This window comes from Colias philodice, chromosome 5, assembly GCF_061535455.1.
Source record: "Colias philodice isolate Cphi_HAF_F1 chromosome 5, ilColPhil1 Martin Lab GWU primary, whole genome shotgun sequence".
NCBI lineage: Eukaryota > Metazoa > Arthropoda > Insecta > Lepidoptera > Pieridae > Colias > Colias philodice.
This window is the reverse complement of record NC_143090.1, coordinates 522,922-550,403: the sequence shown is the minus strand read 5'-3', so window position 1 is coordinate 550,403 and position 27,482 is coordinate 522,922. Positions and strand designations below refer to the sequence as shown.

The 27,482-nt window shown below is 32.1% G+C and overlaps 1 protein-coding gene and 1 long non-coding RNA gene across 2 annotated transcripts in view; one reads left to right on the top strand and one right to left on the bottom strand.

The window, feature by feature from the left end:
• Positions 1-27,482, top strand: part of LOC149488195 (synaptic vesicle glycoprotein 2B-like) — a 45,960-nt gene that overhangs the window by 1,127 nt on the left and 17,351 nt on the right. Inside the window, exon 2 of the mRNA XM_089695349.1 lies at positions 9,140-9,193. Coding sequence (XP_089551475.1) covers positions 9,140-9,193 — 54 coding nt within the window. The remainder of the gene's footprint in view (positions 1-9,139; positions 9,194-27,482) is intronic.
• On the bottom strand, positions 679-6,647 carry LOC149488196 (uncharacterized). Its single transcript, XR_016315599.1, has 3 exons — positions 6,531-6,647; positions 937-1,009; positions 679-841 (listed from the first exon to the last, which is right to left on the bottom strand). It is a non-coding gene; the product is annotated as an uncharacterized LOC149488196 (long non-coding RNA).

Here is a 27,482-nt window from a genome sequence, read left to right as displayed (position 1 = left end):
ATATATATTTTTGAATTTAAAGATAAATGTATATATATAAAAAGACCTATAAGTTGGTTTACGTCACAGAGCACTCTCAAATATTACATGGGCTTATCGTCGCAAATGTTTCTTAACGATAAAAGGAATTAACAGACAGACAGGCGATACTAATTTTTTCATTGCTTTCTTTAAATAGTGAGTAGGTCAAAAATAAAATTTACTGCTTAATCGTTTTTTTTTTAATTGTTCCACGTTTTTAAGTTTCTAAACAATAGGTAGATAATTTTACAGATAAAAAATTTGTACGTAACGACTACTTTATGAGTTTAGGATTTTTAAGAAAAACAATTTGAAGTATAACACCTTGTGAACTATGGAATAAAGCCTTACCAGTTTCTAGACGTTTCACGGTCACCCATCCATTTCTCGGCCGTGCTGAAATCGCTTAACTCGCGGCGTAATTAAACGACAATAATATATCAATATTCATTTCCATAGATATCGCCTGTCAAACGCAATGATGAGTCCATCGACGCTATTGGTCTGATAAAAGTGTTCTATGAAAGAATATTATGTACTTACATGTTAGTATATATTATGCACTCATTGTTTTGGAATATAATTGTTTTGTCATTTTGTCAAACACATTTTTCAAGGCTTTTATAACAAACTAGCTGTGGCCCGCGGTTTTACCTGCATTGCTCTGCTCCTGTTGGTCTTAGATATAGCGCAGCGTGATGACATAACACCGAAATAATTTTTCAATTCGGACCACTGGTTCCTGAGTTTAGCGCGTTCAATCAAACAAACAAACTCTTCAGCTTTATATTATTACTAGCTGCGCTCCGTGGCTCCGCTCCTGTAACCGTAACGTAAACCCAAACTCAAAACTTATTCGTGAATCTACATTTAATTTGTTAATTTTGTACAAAATGTCTAGCAATTTTATACTACCGTCTATTCGTCTTGAAATACATAGTTTATTTGCTTCTAAATACAGACTGTTCTGCTCCAAGGCTTCAATTACCTGTAAATAAAAAAAAAATATTCGGTTCAGAGGTAAGATAGTATGATTTGTTTCTTTGTGACGATTTAACTCAAAAACTACTGGAACAGGGTTAAAAATTCTGTAACTATTACAAAGCGCCATCTTTACTTCTTATTATAGATAACATTTTTTATCGAGTAAAGCCGGGATAATCAGCTAGTCTATTATAAAGTAGCTCAAGGAAAACCATGGGCGGAAGGTTAGTTTAAATGGGCATTTGTCAACTAAAAAGTAAATATTTAGACTCAATAAGGAGCGGTTAAAAACTGAGTTTTACTAGTTTCAAAAAAGGGAGGTGTCGATTCTTTGTACAAACATACTGAGTACAAGCTGAGTACTACTTATTTATATATTGTATCCGCTATGGTGTCTCATTATGGACATGTCAATTTGGACTGGAATTTTACAAGATTATTATTAAAGTGAAACTTCTTTAGGCGCGTTGAGAGTAAAATTTTAAGGTCATCACGTCGTGGAGTAAGGCGACGATTTTGGTATCTTTGAATCTTGCCAAAGAAGTTTCGCTTCTGACACGTATGCTCCGCAAACACGCTCTTTTTTGGATTATATTCAATTTAACCGACTTGTAAAATGTAAATTATATTTTTGAATTTGTGTATTTCATTTCCATTGCCAACGTTCACAGATTAACAGTTTTTTGTTCTAAAAATAATTAATTATTTACGTACTTCTTTATCGTAAGTAGCGTTTTGTGTTTGAAGTGAAAATGATTAAAATAAAAATACTTTTAAATTGAAGTATTACAAAAACTTGATTGCAATTATTTTATATCGCATATAAATAAATTTTTCAAATTTAAATAAAATTTTCAATTTTTGAAGAAGGTTATTTTCACTGATACGAATTAGAAAACAGGATCCATGCACACTATGACAACAGAATCAGTATACTGTAAAAACCTTTGTACCTTGAATTTAGTTTAAAAAGTAAAAACAGCTTCGCATAATAAATATTTTTTTTTAATTTCTCTAAACACCGAGAACTAATTAATTGATAAATAAATTAAGTTTGCAATAAGTTTACGATAATCGGGTTGACTGACATTCGTCGTCTTGACCTACAGAAGAGACAAAACATTGCGAATACGTAATAATATGCTTCGTATAGATAAGTTATTTGTTTTAGTATGATTCATAGCTTTAAAAAAGTAACAAACCCAGTCGAAAAAGTCTTTTCTACTTTCTTTTTTAGAAGTCGTTTAAAAATTATTCTTAAACTTTATAATGTTGGCATGTCATGGCTCATATGCGTTGTTATTTTTAATCACTAGCTTTTTTTATATTCCCTAGAGGTATATAGGTCTCTTTAGGCTTAATAGTGCTTAGGACATAATCCACGCTGACCTTGTGCGGCTAAGTACTTAAGTAGTTGTGCCTTATAACCCAACTTTTGTCATTACTATCTACTAATTATTATTTATTATTAATAAATAAATAAATAAATTACGAGGTTTTAACTAAATTTCATATTTTTTTTAGCTTTTCATAATAAGTAACATTCAAACTACGGTCGAATTATGTGTCATACTCTTTCACACAAATACTACTGAACCGATTACAATGAAATTAAGCACACATATAGAGGGTAACTTGGATTAACACATAGGATAGGTTTTATCCCGGAAATCCCACGGAAACGGGAACTATGCGGGTTCAAGCTATCTATATTGTTAAAATTTATAAACTCAAAAAAATAAAAGAAAATTATAGCCCATTTTTAATCCACCAACCAGGTTTTAAATAGGTATAATCCTTCAGTTACTATGAAAATCTATCGTATTGAAGTGTGCTTAAAGTAACACGATTAAACTAAGTGGCCATTACCATGCATGTGGGAAATATAATGCGTTAGGTTTTCTAGCCTTTATTAAATAAAACTTTTGTACAGTCAGCAACAGAAGTTGATTAACAAACTCTTAATAAATAATTTGCTGAATATCTATACTAATATGTATTATAAAGCTGAAGAGTTTGTTTGAACGCGCTAATCTCAGGAACCACTAGTCCGATTTGAAAAATTCTTTCAGTTTTAGATAGCCCATTTATCGAAGGCTAAAGGCTATAATCACTTAAAGAGATGACCAACATGAGCAGTTCAATGCGGGTTACTCCGCGGGGCACAGTTAGTAAATTATAATACTAGTCAGTATATTCGTATTGTAACGTTTTATTAAAAGGGACCAATATAAATCATTTACATGTGATAATTGTTATCTTCAAAACATTTTTGTTTTTATTCTTACTGCGTTTTATCCGGGCAAAATATTTCGCGGATAATATGGAATATTACATTCACGCTTATAACTTCCTTCATAATTATAAAACTGCACTAAATAATTTCTCATATTCACATTCCGTTGCTGACTGTACCAGGCTGTATATCGTTATCAATAGATATAGGCGCAATCGATATCTACGTCTGCGAGTGATGTCACCGTCTCAGCTTGAAGCTTCTAGTGACGTCATCACTGAACCTACACGAATCCTGAAAGCCTGGTAGTAATGATGTGATAATGGTGGAGATTTACGATAAGTTTTCTTAATAGTTCCAATCAAAAAGTTCAATTCCACGCGGATGAAGTCACGGGTACAACTAGTATTCTTCTCGTATGTGGAGGTTGGAATTTAAAATCTTTGAACAAACTGGGGTCAAAAAAATGTGTGTTTGCGGATAAATCCGCGGGCCTTAGCTAGTTAGCTTTTTTTTTTATGCAATGGGATAGCAAACGAGCAGACGCGTCGCATGGTGTTAAGCGAAACGCGCCGTTCATAAGCATCCACTCCACTGGGAAGAGGATGTGTTGCTGTCCTCAAAAAGGAAAGAGAGGGATATCACGGGAATTTATTTACATTACTGCCGGTTTTTCAGGTACTTAAAGGCACTCTTTTTGAAAGTCTCCATGTTGTAAGAACTCGGGAATACCGCCGTTGGTAGGTCGTTCCAGAGCTTCACAGTTCGCGGGAGAAAGTTTCGCGTAAAACGCACTGTGGAACTGGAATACTGGAAACGTGGTGCGGTAGTGGAATTGAGCGGGTGGGATTAGACTGAAGAGTTCCTCAGAACACTCCCCATAATAAATTCTTTTAAATTAGCTTTTTAAATAGAAATAGATTTTTTGGATAGACCGATTATATCTTTGTATTTAGGTAACGATGAGAAGGCGCCTTTATAAGAACCGTTTGGACTTGAGATTGCTCCAAAACTCCAAGATCTCATCAGATTGCGATCGGGACTTCACTATTATCATGAATTTGAAGTATAAGTTAAATATAATGTACCTAAATTAATACGTTATTTGAGTGGCTGTGAGTGGTGATAAAAGATAAGGAAATAACTACATATAATGTTAGCGATTAGGTTTTTGTTCATTGATTATCATTTTACTACGCAATTCTACGACTTTAGTTTATTTATTATATATCAAATATCTATTTACCTTGCAGAAAAATGAATTCTAAGAATCTACTCCATCTCCCTAGATGAAGATAAAATTTAACTAAATTTAATCTTTCTAATAAATTGATATTTTTCACATTCTTGGGATGATAATTTTTTGCTCGATTCAAAAGCTAACAATTCTTTTATTGGTAGTACTTGTAGTATATTATTATTAGTCTGTGGTAGTACCTATAAATGATTTTTATATCTGACTATTGTCAGGTAGAAAATGTGTCTGGTATCTGTTAGATTCCAATTATTTCCGGAAAATTCTAGATTAATCTACAGATCTGACAGATTTTGTTACAATCGTAACGATAAAATTTTGCACACACAACATAATTTTACTGGTAACTCCGATTATAAAGATGTCATTTTATCAATAAAAAATTAATAAATATGAAAACCGCGTATTTACGTGGGGATTAGACATTAATGGATTATAAAAAAAATCAAGAATTTGAGATCAGAGAACTTTGCGGGAAAAGATATGTTCACATAATATTATAGTTTGCATCCATCTTATAAACTAACCTATATCCTGTTCTATATATCTGTACAGCAAATTATCATCACTACATAGTATAAAACAAAGTCGCTTTCATAGAGAAAGCGTAGTTTTATTGCGTAGTTTTATTAAGCATACATAGGGATAGCCTATGTACCTATGCTTAATAAAACTACGCAACGGATTTTAATGCGGTTTTTTTTAATAGATAGAGTGATTCAAGAGGAAGGTTTTAGTATATAATTTATTATGTTTAAGACAAAGCGGGCGAAGCCGCGGGCGGAAAGCTAGTTTAAAATAATTCAGCGTCAAATTGTAAAGGACACGCGTATAAATTTTATTACGAAAAGTCAATACGTTTGTTATTGTTTTGATGGATTAGCATACCGCAGCCAAAACAAACAAATATATAAATTATATACTAAAACTGCTTATGAAGAGGCTGACCTTCTCAACACTGACATTCGTTGGTCAGTACAAACATTGACCAATGCAATCTAAATATATCCAGAAATGACCAGTTAAAGCTGGTCTCTCATTGGTGCTAATTGTTGATATTAAAGATAAAACAATCCGCAAATGGTACTGTGGGAACTGCTGGATTAACTTTGATTAACGCTTATCAGAGAAGATGAAAAGTTTAATTGATACAGTAATTGGTAACGAGACGCAGCACGCATTCATTTTTATACTTTGGGTGCAAGTATATTGTTTTATAGAGAACTAGCTTACCGCCCGCAGCTTCGCCCGCTTTGTCTAAAACCTAATAAATTATATACTTAAACCTTCCTCTTGAATCACTATCTATTAAAAAACCGCATCAAAATCCGTTGCGTAGTTTTAAAGATTTAAGCATACATAGGGACATAGAGACATAGGGACAGAGAAAGCGACTTTGTTTTATACTATGTAGTGATGTTATCAAACTGTAGAATAGACACAATATGTCATGGTGATATGAGATGAATTAATAATCGTTGTAATGTGGATTATTAATATTTAAGTGTATAACTAAATGATTTACAGCTACGAATCAATTGAAATCTACAATGACTCTTGGTAACAAGCTATGTTTTCCTAAAAGCTTTTGTTACATTTCATTCATTAATTTTTTTTTATTCAAAATATTCGTAAATTTCTTACAATCATTGTACATTCTAGAGCGACAAAGTCAAACAAAGAAAAACGTCGGTTAAAAAAAGATTTGTTGTGTCTGCAAAGAAAGCAATTGATTGACCGCTTGTGTACATTTCAATTGTTTGACAGAACGAACGTTCTAGATGGTTCCTGATTCTGTTTATCTTTCTGGCAGTATTTAGTATAGCAGTGAGATGATTTTAGGTCACTATTTAGTTGATCTGTCGATTCATTGTTATTGTTTATTATTGTTATAATATTTTGAGAAAGTTAATGCGCTTAAAATTGATTTCGATGGTTACAAAGTTACGCCTAATTTTCACAACTGCGTACAACTAATCCACTTGTAGGTATTACTAATATGATTTTGAAATAATAAGTAAATAATAAACTTACTTTATTAGGTTCCAGCGTAAATTTTCTGGAAAACTTGACCACTTTCTTCATTGTCATTTTTTAAAGTGGGTAGATTCTGATTCCTTCCGATATTAGTTAGTGAACCATGAAACAAACCTTCCTTATTTCTCTATTATGTGACGGTAAATATTTAGTATACTATCATTCTGTTTTCACAAATTTTCTTCACTTCGTTTCACTTACGTAGCAACTTTTCAGTAAGCCGTGATTTCACTGATGTTTTTTCCTAAAAAAAAGAACACAAATCATTTAGGTATCACAAACGTTGGTAAACACTATTTATTATATAGGATTTATATATTTCTTAATAAATGATCTTAAGCGCGAAATTAATTTGGAAGCCACTGAATTTCTGGGACGCATCTATTTTGATTTCGCTATGGCACGGAGGTCGCGACTGTCAAGTTCAATAACCCGTATTGGCGGGAAAATACGTTCGAAGTTCAAACAGATCCCAGCTGCAAGTGACGTTGCAATGTTTTCTTTTTTTTTACTGAAAGTGAAACTATGACGAAGGTTTATACTTTATACAGTTGAAAAATGTAATATCTATCGCTGTGTCACAGATAATATAAATTATAAACATTGATAATATTTGTAGCTGTGTCGCTACAGCTGTAAATCAGGTAGTGTACACACATTTTGCAATTTGGGATAATCGATTTTCTAGATTATTAATTCCGAAACAGAAAATTAACTCTGAAATAATTTTTTTATTAGTTGTAATTAATAGTAATTTTGAAGATCGTTTTTTTACTGTCATTGCCACCACTAATCTTTACAATCTTTCTACTTTTAAAAGTAAACTTTATATTTCATCATAGGCTTTATAAAAATTTGATAAATTTAAATATACATCATAAATTATTTTTTGTCTTTCAAAAGCGAAATGAATCGAATTTTATATTCTAGTCTGTACTATTATAAATTAAAAGCCATTTAAAACGCTTTTAATCTTGATAATAGCTTATCTTTTGACATCGATTGTTGTTTATTTTGCGGTAGATACCTATACTATCTGTCGTTCATTTTAATGTTTAATATCATACATTTATTCCAACCCAATTCTATTACGTTTGAATTTTTATTTTTTTATTTCATCATATTGTCTAAAGCGGTTTATAATTTGTTAATAAAATAAAAATTATGTAACTTGGGCATTAATATCAGATAGATAAAGAATAATATGACAAATATTGTGGTGATAATCATGTAAGTGTACCTACTTACGTTTTATGCTAAATTATTATTATTAGCAGAAAAGCTAAAACTAATTGTTCAAAGATTGCCAACATCCTGGAGTCATAATTTTTTAAGTAGGATATCCTTCCATCCTCTCATTTATTAGACAAACTAAAGCTATTTCTAGTGATAATTAATGGAAATTAAACTTTCATAACATAAATTCTAAAATGATTTGTAAATTTCAAATTATTCGATATGTACTTGGATTTTTTTTTACAACGCTTGAGTGGAATATAATTTTTAATGCGGGCGACATCGCGGGGTGAAGCTAGGCTTTATCAGACAAATACAGAATTTAATAACGTCTGACTGTATGGACCATGTCTGTAACCTGAATAAGAAATGGTTTTCATATTATATTCAATATTCATATCTAATTCGTACTTCGAAGAGAATTTGCAATTAAAAGTACGATAAATTAATTATATTAACATTATAGAATATTTATTTAAATATTTTACAACTTCTTATTTTTCGTTTTCATAAATTGATAATTAACAACAATCACAGATAAGTATAAAATAGTTTCTACTCAGAGCAGAGAGTTTCTATGTAACTATATGACAACACTGGCACATTAAAAATTATTATCTATAAAAAAAAAAATTCAAAACGGCGCGCGTTCGACGAATGACGATAGACGAATTTAGAATTTAAATTGAAACTTAATTTATAACAATAGTTTATTTTTTGTTTTTTGTGAGTGATTAAATGTTATTTATAAGGTAAAAATTTGTAAGTAGTTGAAACTTTTATTTCCACGTTAATGTAGGATTATTATTGGACTGAATATTTTATGCAAAGTATGGTCGTATACCTACTATGTCAGGAGGTCAAAGTCCATTTCCAAAAATACAACATAAAATGAAAGTATAAGATACTTTATGTAAAAAGTTTATATAGGTTTTTAAAAGTTTAGTTTTAAATAGAAATGTGTCCAATTAGCAACAATACTTATGCTTCAGTTCTCTCTTTAGTTTACCATAATTGAATCATGCCATCTTGCGTGTGAGCGTGTGTGCGTAACTGTGCCGTTTTTTTAATCGATTGTTGTGTTGATAACCAAAAACTTTTTTCTTATAACATACTAGTTAGCTGTGCCCGCAGTGCTTCACCCTGTTGGCGTGATGATATATTAGCCTTCCTCGATAAATGGGCTATCTAACACCGGAAGAATTTTTCAAATCGAACCTGAGATTAGCGCGTTCAAACAAACAAACTCTTCACCTTTATTAGTATAGATTGGAAATTGCCCACAGATTAGTTCGTAAACTTTGGCCCATATCCGTGTTTGGCAAACTGACTGGTTTATTTCCGTTCAAATATTTGTTATTTGTTGGCAGAGAGCAAGGAGAGACTGCAGCGGGCGCCCTTTGAGACCGCCCTGCACCATGCCGGTGAGTTGTTTATCTGTTTGTTTATGTATTTACTATTTTTATCGGAAAAATCCTATGGAAAAGTATTTATAAAGGAAATTTTTATAGAATTTTCTTTTGGGAAAATATAATTAGAATTGTAAACTAAACTGTACAAATACACGGTTTAACCTCTGTAACAAAAAAAAACATGCATTAGTTATAAACAATGTCTAATAATTTTAGATTATGACAAGGTAATTAATTTTATTCTAGACCTATTTTCAGTAAGGGTTTTAATCAGTAAGGGTTTTAATCATTCTTAAATGAATTAAATGAAAATAAATATTTCTCACAAGTTTCCATCTATCTACAAATTCGTTTATCTATCCATTTATCGATTCAATCGAGGAAAGTTTAAACGCTTTACTACGTTAAGAATAGTCATCGTTCAAAGTCTACCAAAAGTTTCATTTTATTACCGCGTGATCTACAAAAACATCGTATTTACAAGGTGACAGTAGTAATTGACAGTTTGCTGGTAATCTTCCACGTGCCATCACGAGGTGGAAGAAAAATTGGATCGACATGCACGTGCAGTATGCTATCCTGGTAATTAAGAAATACTGTGTAAGTATTTTTTGTAGTATGATTTAAAAGTTAAGGTTTTATTTCACACAAAAAGTTGGCCGTGGCCGTTGGTCAAAATGCGAATATTCTCACCCGCGTTCCTCTGCACGTGCTTTGCGATGAAATAGGTACATTTGTTAATCACCATTGCAATATGATAACAAAGAAAACTCATAAACAAACGAAGAATAAATTTATACCATAATTTTAGAAAATATCATCATTATCATCGGTCCAAAAGGTCCATAAAATACCGAAGGGTTGGGAAACGACCGAAAGGTCGAAACATGACGTCACACTTATTTCAATATTTCAGTTTTGTATAAGCAACTATTTCATTTTAGAATAAACTAGAAAACATACTCTGTAGATTATTTTTATTTAAAACGAAAGCTGAACACAGCAGAACACGTTCCATTGAAGTAATTCAGCTTCTATGAAGTACCTATCAGTTACACCAAATAGATCAAGTTCAATGAATCAGCTGGTTCTTCCCAAGATTCCTTCAGACAAATGTAAGCACTTGACAGGTCTCCCTTTCTCTCTAATGACTGTTATCACACAGAGAGCACGTGACTAGTTCCATTGCCCCGAAGCGCATGTAAACAAACTACAGATGATTATAATGAAACCTATTTCTAGTTTATTTTGTTCGGGAAATATAAGTGATTATGAAATAGTGTATCGTAGATAGATTTAGGACAAAATAATAGATAGATCATGAGATATATACAGTAGGCATTCAAAATATAAAATTAAAATGATCAATTTTCAGAATCAATTCTATCGAACTTATGTTTTGTCGTATAAGTAATTGTTTCCATATTTCGATAATGTTTGTAATATGGCATTCATACATCTAAGATGTAATATTTTTTGTGCATGATTCCCCACATTTTGAATTTATTTATTTCGTTCCCACTTTTACTTTTATTCTGTAAATTATATTATATTACAAATTACTTCCTAACTTCAAATCAAATCGCACACGTACTTTAAGGCATTCAGCCTTATACAATTCTTTCCAAATTGGCTGAAATCGCCTGAAAAGCTACGTTTAGATAAACCCCGCCCGTCGGGTCTATTTTAGCGAAGATTAGTAATTTGTCAAACGTTGGGCTTGGCCGACCTTCCGCCAAGGTAAAGCGAATTACTGCGTCGTTTAACATATTGCCCTATTAGTTTTACAAACTGTTGGTGCGTTTTGGGGGTTACGATTAACTAGTTTGATGTTTTTGATTGCATCATGATTGTAAAGTTATAATTAGGTTAGGTTAAACTTATTTAAACATTTTCTACTTATTAGTTATAACGATCGTATCTTTAGATTTAAATAACTAAAATTTCCTTTAATATTTCATAAATTATCACAAAATTGTACGACTTTATCACCTAAAATAACATGAAAATCAAACTCATCTATCTTAAAAACCGCCGCCCAACGCATTCTTACACCGTCACATACCTGAATATTTCAGCCTTTTCTCTCATGCAAATTGAAACCTTGCCCTCAAATAAATGAGAAATGGCTTGTTATTTAGCAAACGGAAATAAACGTTGGTCCCAAGGACAGAATGATAAAACGACAGACGGGAATGTTCAGCTTTATGTATGCAATTAAATGTTCACTGTTAGCGGCTATTGTTTAGAAAATTTCCATTTCATTACTTCACTGATAGACGTTTAAAAGGGTGTTAATTTTTATTTAGAATTTTTGTTTTGGATTTTGGTCAAGGTCCATGAGCTTTTGTTTTATAATAGTGGTTAAATAATCTTTCCTACTGTTGTAACCATTCATTTAGCTTATCAATATTCAAACTCAAACTCAAACATTTATTTATTCATTTAGACTTATCTTTCGAATCGTCATTACATATTTTTAACATTTACTATTAAGTACAATCATTTTACAAGGTGGCGTTTATTGTCCAAACAAAACTTTTATTTTGATTTATTGTTATTTCTGTAAATTGTAATATTTATCGGTTGCTATTTAGATCATTTCTGAACATAAATTATGTAATAAGTTTTCAAGTTTGTTTGATATACCAATCGTATGTGTGATCCTGCTTATATTATCTGTGCTTAGGTAGGTACCAAGTAGGTACGCATGCATATTATGACATGAAAAACTAAATTTGAAATTCGAATACCAAGTTCGCGGTAAAAACAAAAAGCGGTCACGGACACAAATAAAATTTCCCGCCAAAACAACTGTCACAGCGATCAAAGGACGTCTGAAAATTGCTCTTGAGATTTTATTGTTTCTTTTGAACTATCAAACAGTTGGTAGATATTTCGAATAATCTGTTCATAATTTTCTCTAGACTAGGATATATTTTTTGATTTAATGCTGGTAAGACATTGAAACCGTCTTCATATTTTTTTTCAACTACTTATCCTAATAAATTTGAGCTTTTGCACAATATGAAACAATTTCAAGAGGTAGCAGTTTTTTACTATATATATATCTCTATACATAACTGAACTTAGCATATCGCAATTTACTTAGAATTATGGAAATTTAAATTTCTTTTAATATTATGATGAATATATGACGATAATATTGTCAAATTTTAACCATTTTCTTTACTACTATTCCGCCCCGCTTCGCTCCCGTGCTCTCCACGTAATTAACCATCTAATACATCCCTTACTTTTAGTAAGAACTTATTTTATTTTTGTTAGAAAAAGTTACCTGTATTCAAAGTTGTCAATCTCTATTCTAAAATCTATCAAAATTAGCCCATTTGTTTTGATATAACGAGACAAATAATTAAAGAAATTACAAGTAATAGATATTATGAATTGTGCATTACCTAGTTCAGAAATACAATTATATTATTATGTTTATCTAAACGCCCTTGTTAGGGCGCGCCCTTCGTTAGTTAAAAGCTATGGCATTGAGCTCTATGATTGTCTGCACTATTTACTGAAAAACTTATTCGATTCTATACCACTGGGTTACACGAACATTGGAATTCTATTGGACTAGAGAGGTAATGTCATTCTTGTAAAATAAAAACCAGCAGGCCGAGACGAACGTCAAAACGCCAAGGAATAGAATACGCTATCGATAGAAATTGACATAAGCGTATGATGTTTTGCCTAAGGATTCGGTCACCCTACCAACGACAAAGACGACCACGAAAAAAATTTTCATCCAGTCGCAATTAAATAAAATTGTGCAAAACACAATTAAAAATGAAATTTAAGAATTTCCTGTCGTATTGGTGTTTTGTAAAAAAATCTTTGAGATCAATGGATAAACAAACAGGTTTTTCATAGAAACGGTGGCTCCTAGAAAAAAAATGTATTTAACCTTTTATATAGATAATTAGATGATCTACAATTTTGGTTCAGGTGATTGTATGATAAACTTACCGTCTCGGCGAAAATCGCAAAAAACCTATTTTTTTTTTATTAATTGACCTCGAAATTTTTTATTTCCGAGTACTAGAATGACGGGAGATTTTAATTTTGATTTTGAACAAATTTCGGCAAGATTGTAATTTTGGTCGTGGTCGTCGTCGTCTTTGGTAGTGTGAACGAACCATTACCAAAATTTCATGAGCTTATGTCAATAATTAGCGTTAGCAGTTTCTATTCCATGGCGTTAGGTACGTTTGTCTAAAGGCCCCGGTCAGTGTTTGATTTGACATATTGTATTTCATACAAATTTTGGTTAATTTAAATTTCAGATATTACTTCTTACGAACAGAACACAAACATAAAATATATAAAAGTCTAGAGAAAAAAACACACCACGAAAATTCTTCCAAGAATGAATCGAACCCAGAACTAGCAAGACTTCAAATCATTTAACAACTGTACTGTAGGTCATGTATAATGCCTAGATGAAGAAGTTACATAAAATACTTAGTAGTAAGATTACAAAGTTGAACGTAATTCATAGACTTCCTCTATAACTCTATTAATATAAGCTAATGAAAACAATTTAATTGGTGCAATATTGTTTGTGTACGAAGTAGACATAAGTCTATCATAGTATAAATTTTGTTTTAGTTTATTAGTAATGAATAATGATATTATATTGAACAGGATTAGGAATGGAAAAATATTTAAAAATGCCATTCCATACCAAGTTATAATATCATCCAGATACGAAAACAGAAAAATTGACAGCAATTTTGTCTACAGGTATTCATTACAACATTTAGGGCCGATTTTTCAATGCTTGAATAAAACTTATCCGTCCAATAAAATATTACACGATAATATTAAAATGTCACGTAAACTGTAAAAAACGCGCAATTAGAATAGATACGTTTTTAAAATGGTAGTTTTATACATTATTCGACGTATCAGCCCTTAAGTTTAAACATGAACGTTTGTGTGACAGCAATATTTTCTATTTTAGTCTCTACTATGGTGTCTTAAAGCAAAATTATTTCGAACTAACTGCGCTCCGCGGTTTCACCCGTTTGGCTCCGCCCCTGTAGGTCATAGCGTGATGATAAATAGCCTTTAATCTTCCTCGTTAAATGGGCTATCTAACACCGAAATAACTTTTTAAATCGGACCAGTAGTTCCTGAGATTAGCGCGTTCAAACAAACAAACTCTTCAGCTTTATAATATTAGTATAGGTTAGTATAGATGTAGGAAAGGGATGGTGCTACACGACCTTTGCAGCTTTGTAATTTTTCCACACTAGACTGAAATAATACTGCTCATGTTAACCCCCCAAGGATTAAACTAAGTACAGTGTGAAAGCATATGAGTTGAACCCTAAATTACTTATGAAACTAAAACTATTAGCACGATTTTATTTACAAACCACTTTACTGGAATACCCAAAAGTAGGTACCATAAAGTTGCGTAGTTTATGAAAATGTCTTTTACGATTCCAAAAATATAGCCCAGATGGACATTTATATATGCCTGTGACATAGGCATATATAAATGATATATAATGGATAATATAGACCAAGGTATTTACTTGAGTTTTAATTCGGTTTATTTAAAGATGGTTACGTTGTAATATGTTATTATGAATTTAAGATATTTTTGTTTTTTTCTTATTTTTACATGTAAATAATTGAAAAATGTTATCTAAAGAATAGACAATTTTAGTCTTGATGTGGAATTCGACATACTTAGCGTCTTTGGCAGCTTCATTTAATAAATATCAATTTCATCTCATGGTTTTATTTCTAAACTTTACCGAAACGATTAAGAATATCGTGCAAAATGCTGCCAATCCATGAAACTAAGTGCAAACGTTATTAGGGTAATCCCCTAGGGACATTATAAAACTCGAATATAGTTTAAAATCAATATATCGCGTCATACTGGTGCAGTTCATACGGACTTCCCTGTATTTAAATGGCGGAAAATCCCAGTTCCCACTCGCTTCCATGCCAGACAAAATAAATAAAAGTGACGGCTTTAAAAACATTGAAAGTTAAATATGTTTTCTTGATAAGCATCTTGCCTTTTCTTCTTCTTTTATTGAGATAAACGTGATTGAATAATCATTATTAATGAAAAAATAATCTTCCATATTTACTATCTAAGCGAGAAAGCACGATAAGACAATACATAATAAATAAAAGCTCAAAAGCCACTCCAAAGTTTCTATCGAAGTTGGATAACATAGAATACAATTTACGACGTAATAATAACATACAAGATGAAAATACGTACATACCTAGACATGATATAAAACATGAAAGTGATACTATAAAATGATAAATGGCTTCTAATTGATATGACAAGGCGAAGGCTTATACGCCTAGATTACCTGTGACAATACCACCCACAAGATGTAACACAAAAGAACATTGTTTGATTATAACGCTGTTTACACGGATCAAAATAACTGCGGAAAAATCACGGAAAAATCACGTAAACACTGCGTAATAAAATAGGTTCGTAGACGTTGTCCAGACCAACGTCATGTTATGTATTTCACGCTTGAAATTATATTTCAACTAGATTTCCGCCCGCGGCTTCGCCCGCGTTTTCAAAGGAAAACCCGCATAGTTCCCGTTCCCGTGGGATTTCCGGGATAAAACCTATGTGTTAATCCAAGTTACCCTCTGGCCTTTATATATGTGCTAAATTTCATTGTAATCGGTTCAGTAGTTTTTACGTGAAAGAGTAACAAACATCCATACATCCTTACAAACTTTCGCCTTTATAATAGTACATAGTAGGATTGTTTACGTAGAAGTACAAGGGATCGATTCATTTATGGAACTTTTTGCGTATGGTATGATAATATTATGTATTGTGAATTTAATAAAAATCGGCGTATTTCAACTTTCACTGTAGTCTTCTATGACTTTGCTGCCCGCTTGGGAAATTACATCGAAGTTATGTAAAACAAAATGGCAGAATTTAGTCGCAGAAAGTTTATTGCAGTGTACTATAGTTCCCTGCTAGATAAAAGCTATTTCTTTATTCTTACACATATTTATTTGTCTAAAGTCCTACAAAATACCATTTATAAAATTGTATACCTATTTACATTTTCTGGGAGTGATAATTCTGTCGGCAGGTGATTACCGCGTAAGTGTCTCAAAATATAAGATCTTTGACCGGTTTATTTGCTGAAATCCGCAAATACGTATTGAAATAGAGTACTCGTTATTTGTTTTCGTTTTTTTAAAGCATTCCTATAATAATTAAAGCGAATGTTTGTTTAAAAGAAATAAAATTAAGAATTGATTTTAGAACGAGTTTAGAACTATAATTTATTAATATTGTTTCATTTGTTTCATGTTATCTTTTTCAAAAATAAAAACAAAAAAATTCTCTATGAGTTGATACATGTACTACAGATAATGTGTGTACATGTGCAATACATTCAATACACTCGAAAGTGTACACGGACCTACATGGGAACAGATAGCTCAAAACAATGTACCAGGTTGTCATAAATAGCAAGAGCAGGATCAATGTCTAGGAGCGAGCTCCTGAAATAAGTTATTTTTTTTGTTACCTCTGACCGACCTCTGTTTAGTGGAAACATAAGGAGGTTCACATGACAGAAGTCAGAAGTAAAAATGAAACCATACATAACTAGATACATAATAATATCTTCATCTTCATGGGCCGGTGGCACAGCCGGTGGTGATAGGTGGTTATTGATGTCAATCAGGAAGACCAGCAGCTTGGTTAAGCTCTAACACAAAAAAAAAGTTTTATAGCTAGTTTCTCATAACTATGTTGTAAAGCTTATAGGCAGTCGAAATGACGATAATGTATGAAACTATGAAATTTGAAAATCTATACATATAGGTACGTCAATAAGTGTAAAATGGCTACATTCAATGCAAGTATCATATGAATGAAACTTGCCTTTATTTAAATTTATTTCACAAGCGAATCCCAGAGATGTGTCAAGTTTTACGATAAATCAAAACATCGGGTACCAGGCGAACAGCACTGAAGGGAGGTAAAACCGCCCTGCACAAGGCTTGTGTGCATTCGTATTCGCTAGTGAATGTAGTTCGATGTATAACTTTTGCGTGCAGCTTTTCATGGTCATAATATTGTTAAAATCTTCATGAAAATAGGGCTATTAGATATTAGTTATTTCTACGATATCATCGTTGTGTTAAATTGTATTAAGAAAAAGAGTGTGTGGTAGAAAATATTTTTTTCATAATTTATCAAATCTTTTCACATTTTAGATGTTTTTGTATAAAAAAGTAAACTGTACATTTATCTACTGTGCTTATGCAGCTATGTGCGTACCTACTCTAATTTAACATAGGACAGACACACTTAAAAAAATGTGTGCGTGTACTATAAATAGTGTACACACGTAAGAAGTGAAGCTTCTTTATGACCTTATTTTTCAAAAAATAATTTACTATATGCAACTTTACAGAAATACGTCGAATCACGCGTGGTAGGGATAAGAAAAAGATGGCGCGTAACGGAAAAATGTCACGCGTAACGAAAAAATGTTACACTAAATTTTTTTCCAACCCCGATAAAGAAGTTTCACTTCAATAAATTCGGAAATTTTGCAATTTACTTAAATCAACCCCGATAAAGAAGTTTCACTTCAATAAATTCGGAAATTTTGCAATTTAAGGATGGACATGACAAATTATTTTGCTGTACGTAAAAGGGGTGGAGATAGTCGCAAAAACCCCGCCCCTTGTTTACACAACATCCCCGTAACCCAAAACAATGTACCAGGCTGTTATGACTAGGAGGAGTACTTATGCTCAAGTACGAAAAATATTGCTTACAAACTGATGCGAAATTCATAACAATGTATCAGGTTTACAGATTTCCAAAGAGTAGTAACTGAGTAGGTATATTTTCATATTTCATATTTTGATTTTATTGATTTCAGTTTTGAAAAAAATGTTGTCCCTCAAAATGCATTATTACAAATATCATAAAAAGCAATTGTAGTAAGTAGTTAGTAGACTCTCGAAGCGCTGATATCGAAATCGTTCTCAGCTACGTTTGCGGCTGGAAAATCTGGATTCTGGTTATAAATATGTATTATATAAATAATAAATATTACCTATTATCTACGTGATTTTGTTCATGTTTGCGGGACAAATCCAATAAATGAACATGCACATAACAAAAGCACTTCAGTTTTTTTTTATAAAATATTTAAATGTATATTTTTCATCTAAATATACATAAAATGTACAAGACGAGCAAATCGAAGCGCAAATTAATAACATTATTGACGCAATGCAACACTCAGGCGCAACCATTTCCGATTTTAATGTATTTATTTATTGCGAACTGATTGAGAGCACTTGTGCTAATAATCTACAATCGATCTGAGTGCTCATTACCTTCACGCTGAATAAAACAATAAAATAAAACGTGGAGATCAATTCGGTTCATGATGTATCTATTATTTGTGACCGTGGTTGAATTGTCTACGTCTTCTGTTTATTGAAGAAGTAAACGAAAGGACAAACTTCATGATTCATGTAGAACTAATTATGATTTATTATAATTACCATCGCATTTATTAGAACCTTCTCTGTTATAATTTAGGGATGAAACGTAAGAGATCTGTGTAGGGGATTATTCAAGTTATGAAATCAAGCTTATTAGTAGAGTTCATTTTAAAAGATATAATAGTTCCATTTTTATCAATAAATTCGACTGGGTATATTTATATCAGCCATATTCATAATTAATTAATTTGTTCATGCTTCTTGAATATTATTATTATTATTTTTTTATGTTTAAGAAAATATAACTTTAATACATGCGACACAAAGCAAACGTGTCGCACTAATTCGATGAACTTTACACGCTTTTCACAAAAGTAATTGAAGGTTGGCTTTAATTAGTTTCCGTGCGAATGCACAGGTTCAGTCGTCCGGATAATTTCTATGTAAATTGTATCACCATGCTATTATAAGTATTAACCAACTTCTCAATTAATGTGATAGGTAAATCTATACATATAATAAAATCGTAGGAAAGTCAAAACTGTACATTGAATATTTTTTTAAAAGAATACATAATCCATGATCTATAATCGATATAGAAGCCAAAAACATAGTTTTTAGAATTTTTGTCTGTTTGTCTGTTTGTCTGTTTGTCTGTATGTTTGTCCAGGCTAATCTCGAAAAGTACTGCATAGATTGACTTCAAATTTTGCATGAATATTACTAACAGGTCGGGTGAGGCTTTTTTAAACATATTATCATGCTATCACCTCCGGGGGAGGAGCTGTGAACCTTTTTTTTTTCTTACGTATTCCGTGTATTACGACAGCGTACAATCTAAAGACTCATGTTTAAATGTTGGTTTCGGGTAAGCCATGCTATTATCTAGCTTTACACAATAAAAACTATGTCATTTACGTAATTTGGGCAGAGAATCAGTTTAATGAATTTATTAGTATACAAATTTGAAACAGCGCCATCTATGAGATTTCGTAAAAATCAAATCAATTTACATGTTAACACTACTGAACACAATGTTAAAAATTAATAATTTAAATTATGTTATTTATTTATTTAACTCTTTAACCCATATCTTCCTTTCCCTATAAGGTGCGCTTATAATTCGTGTGAATATACTACATTTTTAAAAGTGAGGGTAGATGTTTATTATTTTAAGTCAAACTAGACACCATTACAGTTAATCTCTCAGAGGAATAATCCTCTGAGGTTAATCTAATATTGATTGTGTTCATTGGTTACATTTTTAAAAATCTTCGTGTTTTAAAAATTCGATAACGAGGCGGGACTCGAACCAGCATTCTTTAGTGGTCGAATTTTTTCTATTCTTTATAAATTTATTGTTTATGAATTTATATTTATAAACAATAATACAAAAAGGTTAGTTCGTTGATAATTATTATTCCTTCATCATTTACATGTTGTAAGTAAAAATATACTTTGACTGTTAATACTTTTGTTCAGTATTTACCTGTATGATTATTGCTTGGTAATTAATATATTTTCATGTCGTATACCTAATTAAAAACATAAGTTTGATGTGAAACTAGCTGGATTTATTTTTACACACTCACAGTCTTATATTTTGTGTTAATGTTAAAATAGTATTTATAGTGTAAATCATAATATTTTTTCACAATTAAAAATATTTTCTTTTTTTGATGGTGTTGGCATCGAATTAAATCGCGCTGTCGTTTCGTTCACAAAAAGTGAAGTTATGAGGACCGAATATGTAGCCGCCTCAACTTACGGAAACGAGAGTAACCTGCGTTGTCTGTTAGTTATTGTATAGTCGAATTTAACGTTACATGGAAATTGGCATCTTATTATATGAATAATACTTATATTAAATCTGTAGAGGTCAATTCTGTACATGAAATATATTTCCTAAATAACTATCACGAGGTGATTAGGGATCGACACTGACGCCAAAAATTTTTGTCCGTCTGTCTGTCTGTATAACCGTTATAGAAACAAAAACTACTCGACGGATTTAAACGAAACTTGGTACAATTATTAGTATGAAAGAAATGTTCTCCATATTATATAAAAAATATCTCCCGACATCATAATTAATGTCTATCTTTTATGGTTGAGCTTAGGAGTTCAAAGCTTTCTGATTATATTTGTCTACTAGCTGTGCCCGCGACTTCGTCCGCGTGGAATAGTGACTATGGGACCTATGACCATGGGCTCAGGGTGGGGCAACAATAATTGTTTTTATTTTCATGCTTCCACTCCCACGCCCACTCCCAGGCCCATGCCAACACCCACGCCCACTCCCCTTCACAATTGGTACCTACCAGATCAAAGCCAGGGTAAGCGCCCCACCCAGCCCCACCGTGGCTACGCCCATGCTGAATTACTACTTAACATACAATTATTGAGTAAATACGTACTACCATAAATAATTAAAAGAATTGTTATTAAAATTTCTTACTAAACTGAGCTAAAAAACTTACGTACCAACTTATTAAAGAAAATCAAGAAATGAAATGCCTAACCTATACCAAATAGTTACTACATAATATTGTAATTAAAAATTATGATTAGTATATAATATCGAAAATCAAAAAAGAAATGCCTAACTAATTCTACGTAAAATTTCTTTTAAATTATGTCATATTATTTTTTAGGAACCAGGGGGGGAGAGGAGCAAATTCTATTTCCTTCCTTTCTTAAATGGATGTTTTTAATAATGTATGGTGTAGCCACTGATCAGCTTAATCGATACTCAATTTTTATCAAATCCAGCAACAAATCCAAATTAGATGTTTCCTGTCTCACGCACGTAACTAAAGGCTGAAGAGAGAGAGAGGGAGCACGTAACTTAACCGTTTAGACGAAGAAAAGTGTATAGAAAAAGGAATAAATAATTTCATAAACTTCCCAAAGATCTTTAAAAATAAATTATTATATCATTTTTTTCATTCCCACTTTTACCCCTATGTAGGTATAATAAGTGGATGAACCGATTTCGATACAATTTATCTAAGAACCAGCGTCGGAAAATATGCTGCTTAACAAAAAAAAGCCGCATCTAATTCGGTTTACCTGTTAGCCAGCTACGGTGCCATAGACAGACACACACACACACACATAGAAATACATAGCAGTCAAACACATAACACCCGTCTTTTTGCGTCGGGGGTTAAAAATATAATACGACATAATTTAAAGGACATTTTGTGTGGAAAATTTACCTATTAGAAGTAACCATAATGTTAATTTGACCCCGCCCCCCCTACTACCTCAGCTTACCCCCAAACCCTTGGGGAATTTTGATATGATCATCTGGACATGTAAAGGAATAACTGTAGCGTATAACAGATAAATTACGTTTTATCGTACACTGTACAATGTACAATAGAATGCCTTAGCAAATGTTCGCCGTGATTACTTATAAATTGTCATAACTTTTTTATTTATGAACCGATTGACATGAAATAAACACTAACTGTTAAATGAAAATTACCACAATACATTAGTGAAAACCGCATCTAAATCGGATAAGCCGTTTCTGAGATTAGCGTGCACAAACATACAGACAAACAGACAAAAAAAATTTTAACTACAGTTTTGGGTTCAAGATCGATTTAATAATAACACCTGCTAATTTTTTTCTACATATTTTCATTGTACAGACATCGCTTTTCCACAATTTTATTATATGTATTGATGATGATGATGATTGATGATTATAACACTCCTAACCTTCACTGAGAGGGTATAACGTCTCACAGCTGATCGCAAATGGCATATTTTATCTCGATAATCTGAAACTTTTATTCAATATGAAGACCGATTGACAAATGATAGGGTGCACCATAATATTATTCGATCTCTTGAAGATGAACATGAGCATAAGCAATGACTAGAGTAGGGACGCGAATATTACCATTATTTGAGACAAGATTATTTGAGACAAGTACGATTAATAAGTTTGTTTAATGAAAGATTAAGAATTGAAACTATTTGGTCTCTTGAAACGGACGAATAGCGAGAGGCCCGTCTTACTGTAGACAGATTTCGACAGTCTTAATGACTTAAGAGGTAAACATAGAAGATCAATCTACGAATTCGGTGGTGTGGTCCGACAAATATAAAAGTGGGTTTGCTTATAACCTCACAATTGATTACAGATCATCTTCTGTATAGGCGATATTAACGTAGTATGTTCTTTTTGTAATGCTTTAAAGAGGAGTAAGGAGTCGGCTTTCGTTTGAAGATACACCAGAACCTTTGAAATCACTACTTTTAGAGGAACATGTGCAATCTAAACAGTTCTTAGACAATATTCGCTCTTATAGTAGTGCGTTTTAAATGATCCTTTGGTGCTCAACAATTATCAGAGGATCCTTTCATGCTTACTTTTAAGATACAAGGTCAAGTTTATCATTTGATAGGATCCCTTTTGCCTGAAGGCCAACCTAAGTTTCTTCAAATATATTTTGTATACAAGAAATCAATATTTCTCGAATTTAAAATATTACAATTTTTCCTACAGTAGGGCGACGAATGTATTTTCGCATAGTAACGGAGGGGAACTCGCGGGGGGTCAAGTGATGCGGGCCACGTACCACAAACATGCTTAGTTTGTTGTACCGAGCGCGAAAGAAAGTCATCGTGTTTTTAGTAAAATTACTATATATGTAAACTAACGTAATTTAATACTTAGGTACATATTTTATAATGATGCGCTCAAACTGTTAATCTACATTTAATTTAGATTATTATTTGAATTACTAAGTAATGTAGAATTTAAATCAAATTCATGTTTTCCTCAGATTTTCGATGTCCTCCGATTTTAAGATTTTCTTATCAGAGTATTCAATTTTAATGTAGTTTATTTTTATAAGAGACAATTAAGAACATTCAAAAATAAAGTGTCACGTATTTTTTTTAAACGACGAATGACGAAAAACGACGTAATCGCGGACGAAGTCGCGGGCAACAGCTAGTATTATAATATTATGTACTGTGATTACTGATGTAGGTAGATGGTTGATGTAGGTGGAGGTAACAACATTTCACAGTCGCACGCACGTTATGAACCCGACAGAAAAGCGTAGGTATAAATAAAAATATATTATTTTTTTGTAATTCGATGACTCTCACACCGCTCCATGCATTTCTCTGTTCTTGTATGAAAATGACATTAAGTCATTAGCGTTAAGGAGTCTTCGCCCTTACACACACGCGTTTCCTCTCATACAAATATATTGTGTATAGTATTTTATATGTTTTCAATTTTATAATTTCACTTACACACACACACACACACACACGACATTCATATTAGATCCTGTTTTTGGAATAAGTAACTGATATTTATTAAGACATTTTCAATAGCTTTTCTTTAAAATAAACTAACAGGTAAACTATACACGCGGAAAAAATACAGCGCTTTTTTATATTATTTTATTATTCTAAAACTACCCACATATCCATTAATAATACTTTATTTCAAGATTTATAGCCATATAACATTTATGTACAAGAGAATAAATTAAACAACTATTACCCTCCTGTGACATCGCGAAATTATTTTGAATCTGAATAATGACATACTTTGAAATGTTTTTATGGAATAGATCATTAACGTAAACATTTTTGAATCAAGAAAAAGGAAAATATCAAATTGAACTTAACACGTAAAGAAATAAGGGTGATTATCGTTTGCTGGGTTACTGAAATAAAAATAAAAAATATACTAAATTGAACTCTATATTCATAGAGATAAGTGTGTATATCGTGTGTTAAATATGAGTGTAAAAAATAAATTATATTGTCAAATGGTCACCTGAATGTTTTATGTTTTACGATTTTATAAGTCCCATGTCACACGTGAATGATAGTTTGGAATGGCTTATCTGTGAACGAAAATGAGGGTAGGTATGTATTTTAGGTACCTAGGTACGTTTAGTTAGCATTAACTATAGGTTTGTTTGTGTGTCTGTTTGTTGCATAGCTTGGAAAATAATGACCATATTTAATTACAAAATATATTGTAAACTGATATGTGAGTAATATTAATTTCTTAAATAACGAATGTAATAATTAATCTACGAATTACCATTATTTTAAAAATAATTAAAAATATTTTTTGGAACAAAAAGTGAATTTAAAACGTGGTTTTAAATTAAACTAGTTTAAACATCTGACTGTGTGACATCGCTCTTACATGATGAAATGCTGTGTAAAATTTATGACTCTCCACAAGATTGAATACTAAAAGCTTACGTTTTAATGATATAATGTCTAAAAAAACATTTCATTGAAAGCATAGCATAATTCTACGGTTTTATACAATTAATATTTACTCCTCGAGTAAACATGTACATGAAAATAAACAAACATAGTTGAAGGTTTTGTTATTATACGCAACAAACATGATTCATAAAAACATGCAGAATTACAGATGCGAAAAAAAATGATATTTCAAATATCATATTTACAATAAGTACGTAGGTACTTTCATAGTCGTATCATTAGTTTCAAACCCAGGCTTCGCTTGTTCGTTACAGAGTCTACTTCTTCATATAGGTAAGCATTATTGTAAAAAGTAAACTAAAGACCAACTTTGGAGTTTCTTGCCGGTTCTTCTCCATAGATACTGCTTTCCGAATCGGTGGTAAATGTTAAAAATATGTATTGATGATTCGAAAGTGCTTCTAAAAAAGTCTAATTGAATAAATAAATGTTTGAGTTAGAGTTTGTATATTTTCGCGCACTATAGTGAAAAGCTTCGACTCTTTGTATGTTTTATATGGATAAAATGTATTAAACAAAAACTTCATACCTCACAGTTGAGAGATTGAAATAATATCACATTTTCATACGTTTGTTTCATACGATATAAGTCGAAAACTACTCGACGGATTTAAACAATTCTTTTACCGTTGGAAAGCTAAATAACATTTCTACCAAGCAACATTAGGCTATAGGTACTTTATCCCGAGAAGAGTTCTTATAAGACATTTGACCCCCCACTTAAAGAAACCGTAACAAGTTAAACCTCTAATAATGAGCTGTGTACCGTTTGACGGTAATCTTAACAAATGGGTCTCTTTATTCTAAAGCCCTCGAGAATTGTACATGAATTTAGAAATACCTAATTATACTCTGAAGGGAACTCTGATACCTTTTTGTACATATAATTACTTTTTAACAAAAACTGAACCGCCTTAAAATTGTCAGAACTAGACTAATAAAATCCCTACTAATATTATAAAGTAGAAAGTAACTCTGTCTGTCTGTCTGTTACGCTTTCCCGCTTAAACCTCTCAACCGATTTTGATGAAATTTGGCACAGACAATCTTTAGACCCTGAGAAAGAACATAGGCTACCTTTTATCAAAACACCACGCGGGCGAAGCCGCGGGCGGAAGCTAGTAATTTATAAAACGATAGATTTTCTGTATGTACAAGCAGCTTTGTCTTTCGTATCAGACCGAGGCTTTTGCACGCCTCATAAGCGAAGCGTTGAGGTGGGTACTACTGTCACTTCGCGCAAAACATCTGATTTTTCAAACTTAAAATGTCTTTATGTATCATACATTGCACTTGTAAGATAAAACATACACACACATATTAAGAAAAAACACTATTTTTAACGTTCATGATATTTTTGATGTCATTTTTGTTATTTAAACTAGTTAAAAAACAGTTTAAAAAAGTTCTGTCTTGGACGTCCGTGTGTCTGTATGTGCGGATCCTTTTTCTTGTTAACACGATAGCGACCGAAATACTTTACTAATCGAGTCTTTTTTTTTCTCTTACGCTTGAGTATGCTCAGGAATAGAACCCTTTCATTTTTCAGGGTCTGATTCGATGTGGTTTAATTGTTATAAAATAAACAAAAATAATAATTAATAAATATTTATTAAAAAAAAAATTATGAGGCGTGCACTTTTGGATTTTCCAAATTATTTTTAAAATACTTTCGAAGAAATGATATTAAAGTATCTAACGTTTCATCTTTTAGATTTGATCTTATCTTGTTGCATAAATAGCCAGCGGCGGAAATAGCACGCGCGGCTTCCACACTTGTAGGCGGAATTGACTTTACATAAGTATAAACAGCTTCCAAATACTTCCCCCTATTCCCTCCACATTCAAAAAGTGTCAATATCAAATCAGTTGAATTATCTCGAGTGGGTACACGCACAGCAGCTCTAGACTCTGCCACCCATTCAGTACGCGCAAAGTTAAATCCCCGTGCGCCGTAGGGGAATCCCCAGTCATAGAGTACTGGAACTGACATTGATTACGTTCTGTTCCGTCCGATAATAGTTCCGATCATCGTCTGAGCCTATTTTTCTTACTTTTTTTCAAACCCGCGAACGTGCGGGATCCCGCATGAGTAATCCCGCATTTTTGATCCCGCAAAAAAGGTGCGGGATCCCGCATTAGCGGGATCCCGCGTTTGCGGGATTGGATTCCCTAGTTACGATAATGTTATCCATGCATTATTTTTACTGTTAATTTATTGAAATTTGAAACTACTCCCCTGTTCTATTTTTGTTTGATTATTATGTTTCAATCTTTCTTGCATGCAGTAGCCACTTCAAGATAAATTTTAATTCACTTTATGAACATTATTACAAAATTGATATTATAAAAGAGTAATTAATATGTATATTCAAAACTCATATAATTATAATCACAATCAAGGGCACACCCTCACCCCGGAATTAATTGTATCGGGTTTCCACCAATCTTGTTAGCTTGGCCCTGAAACTTATGTGACTAGATTCTATTTCATATG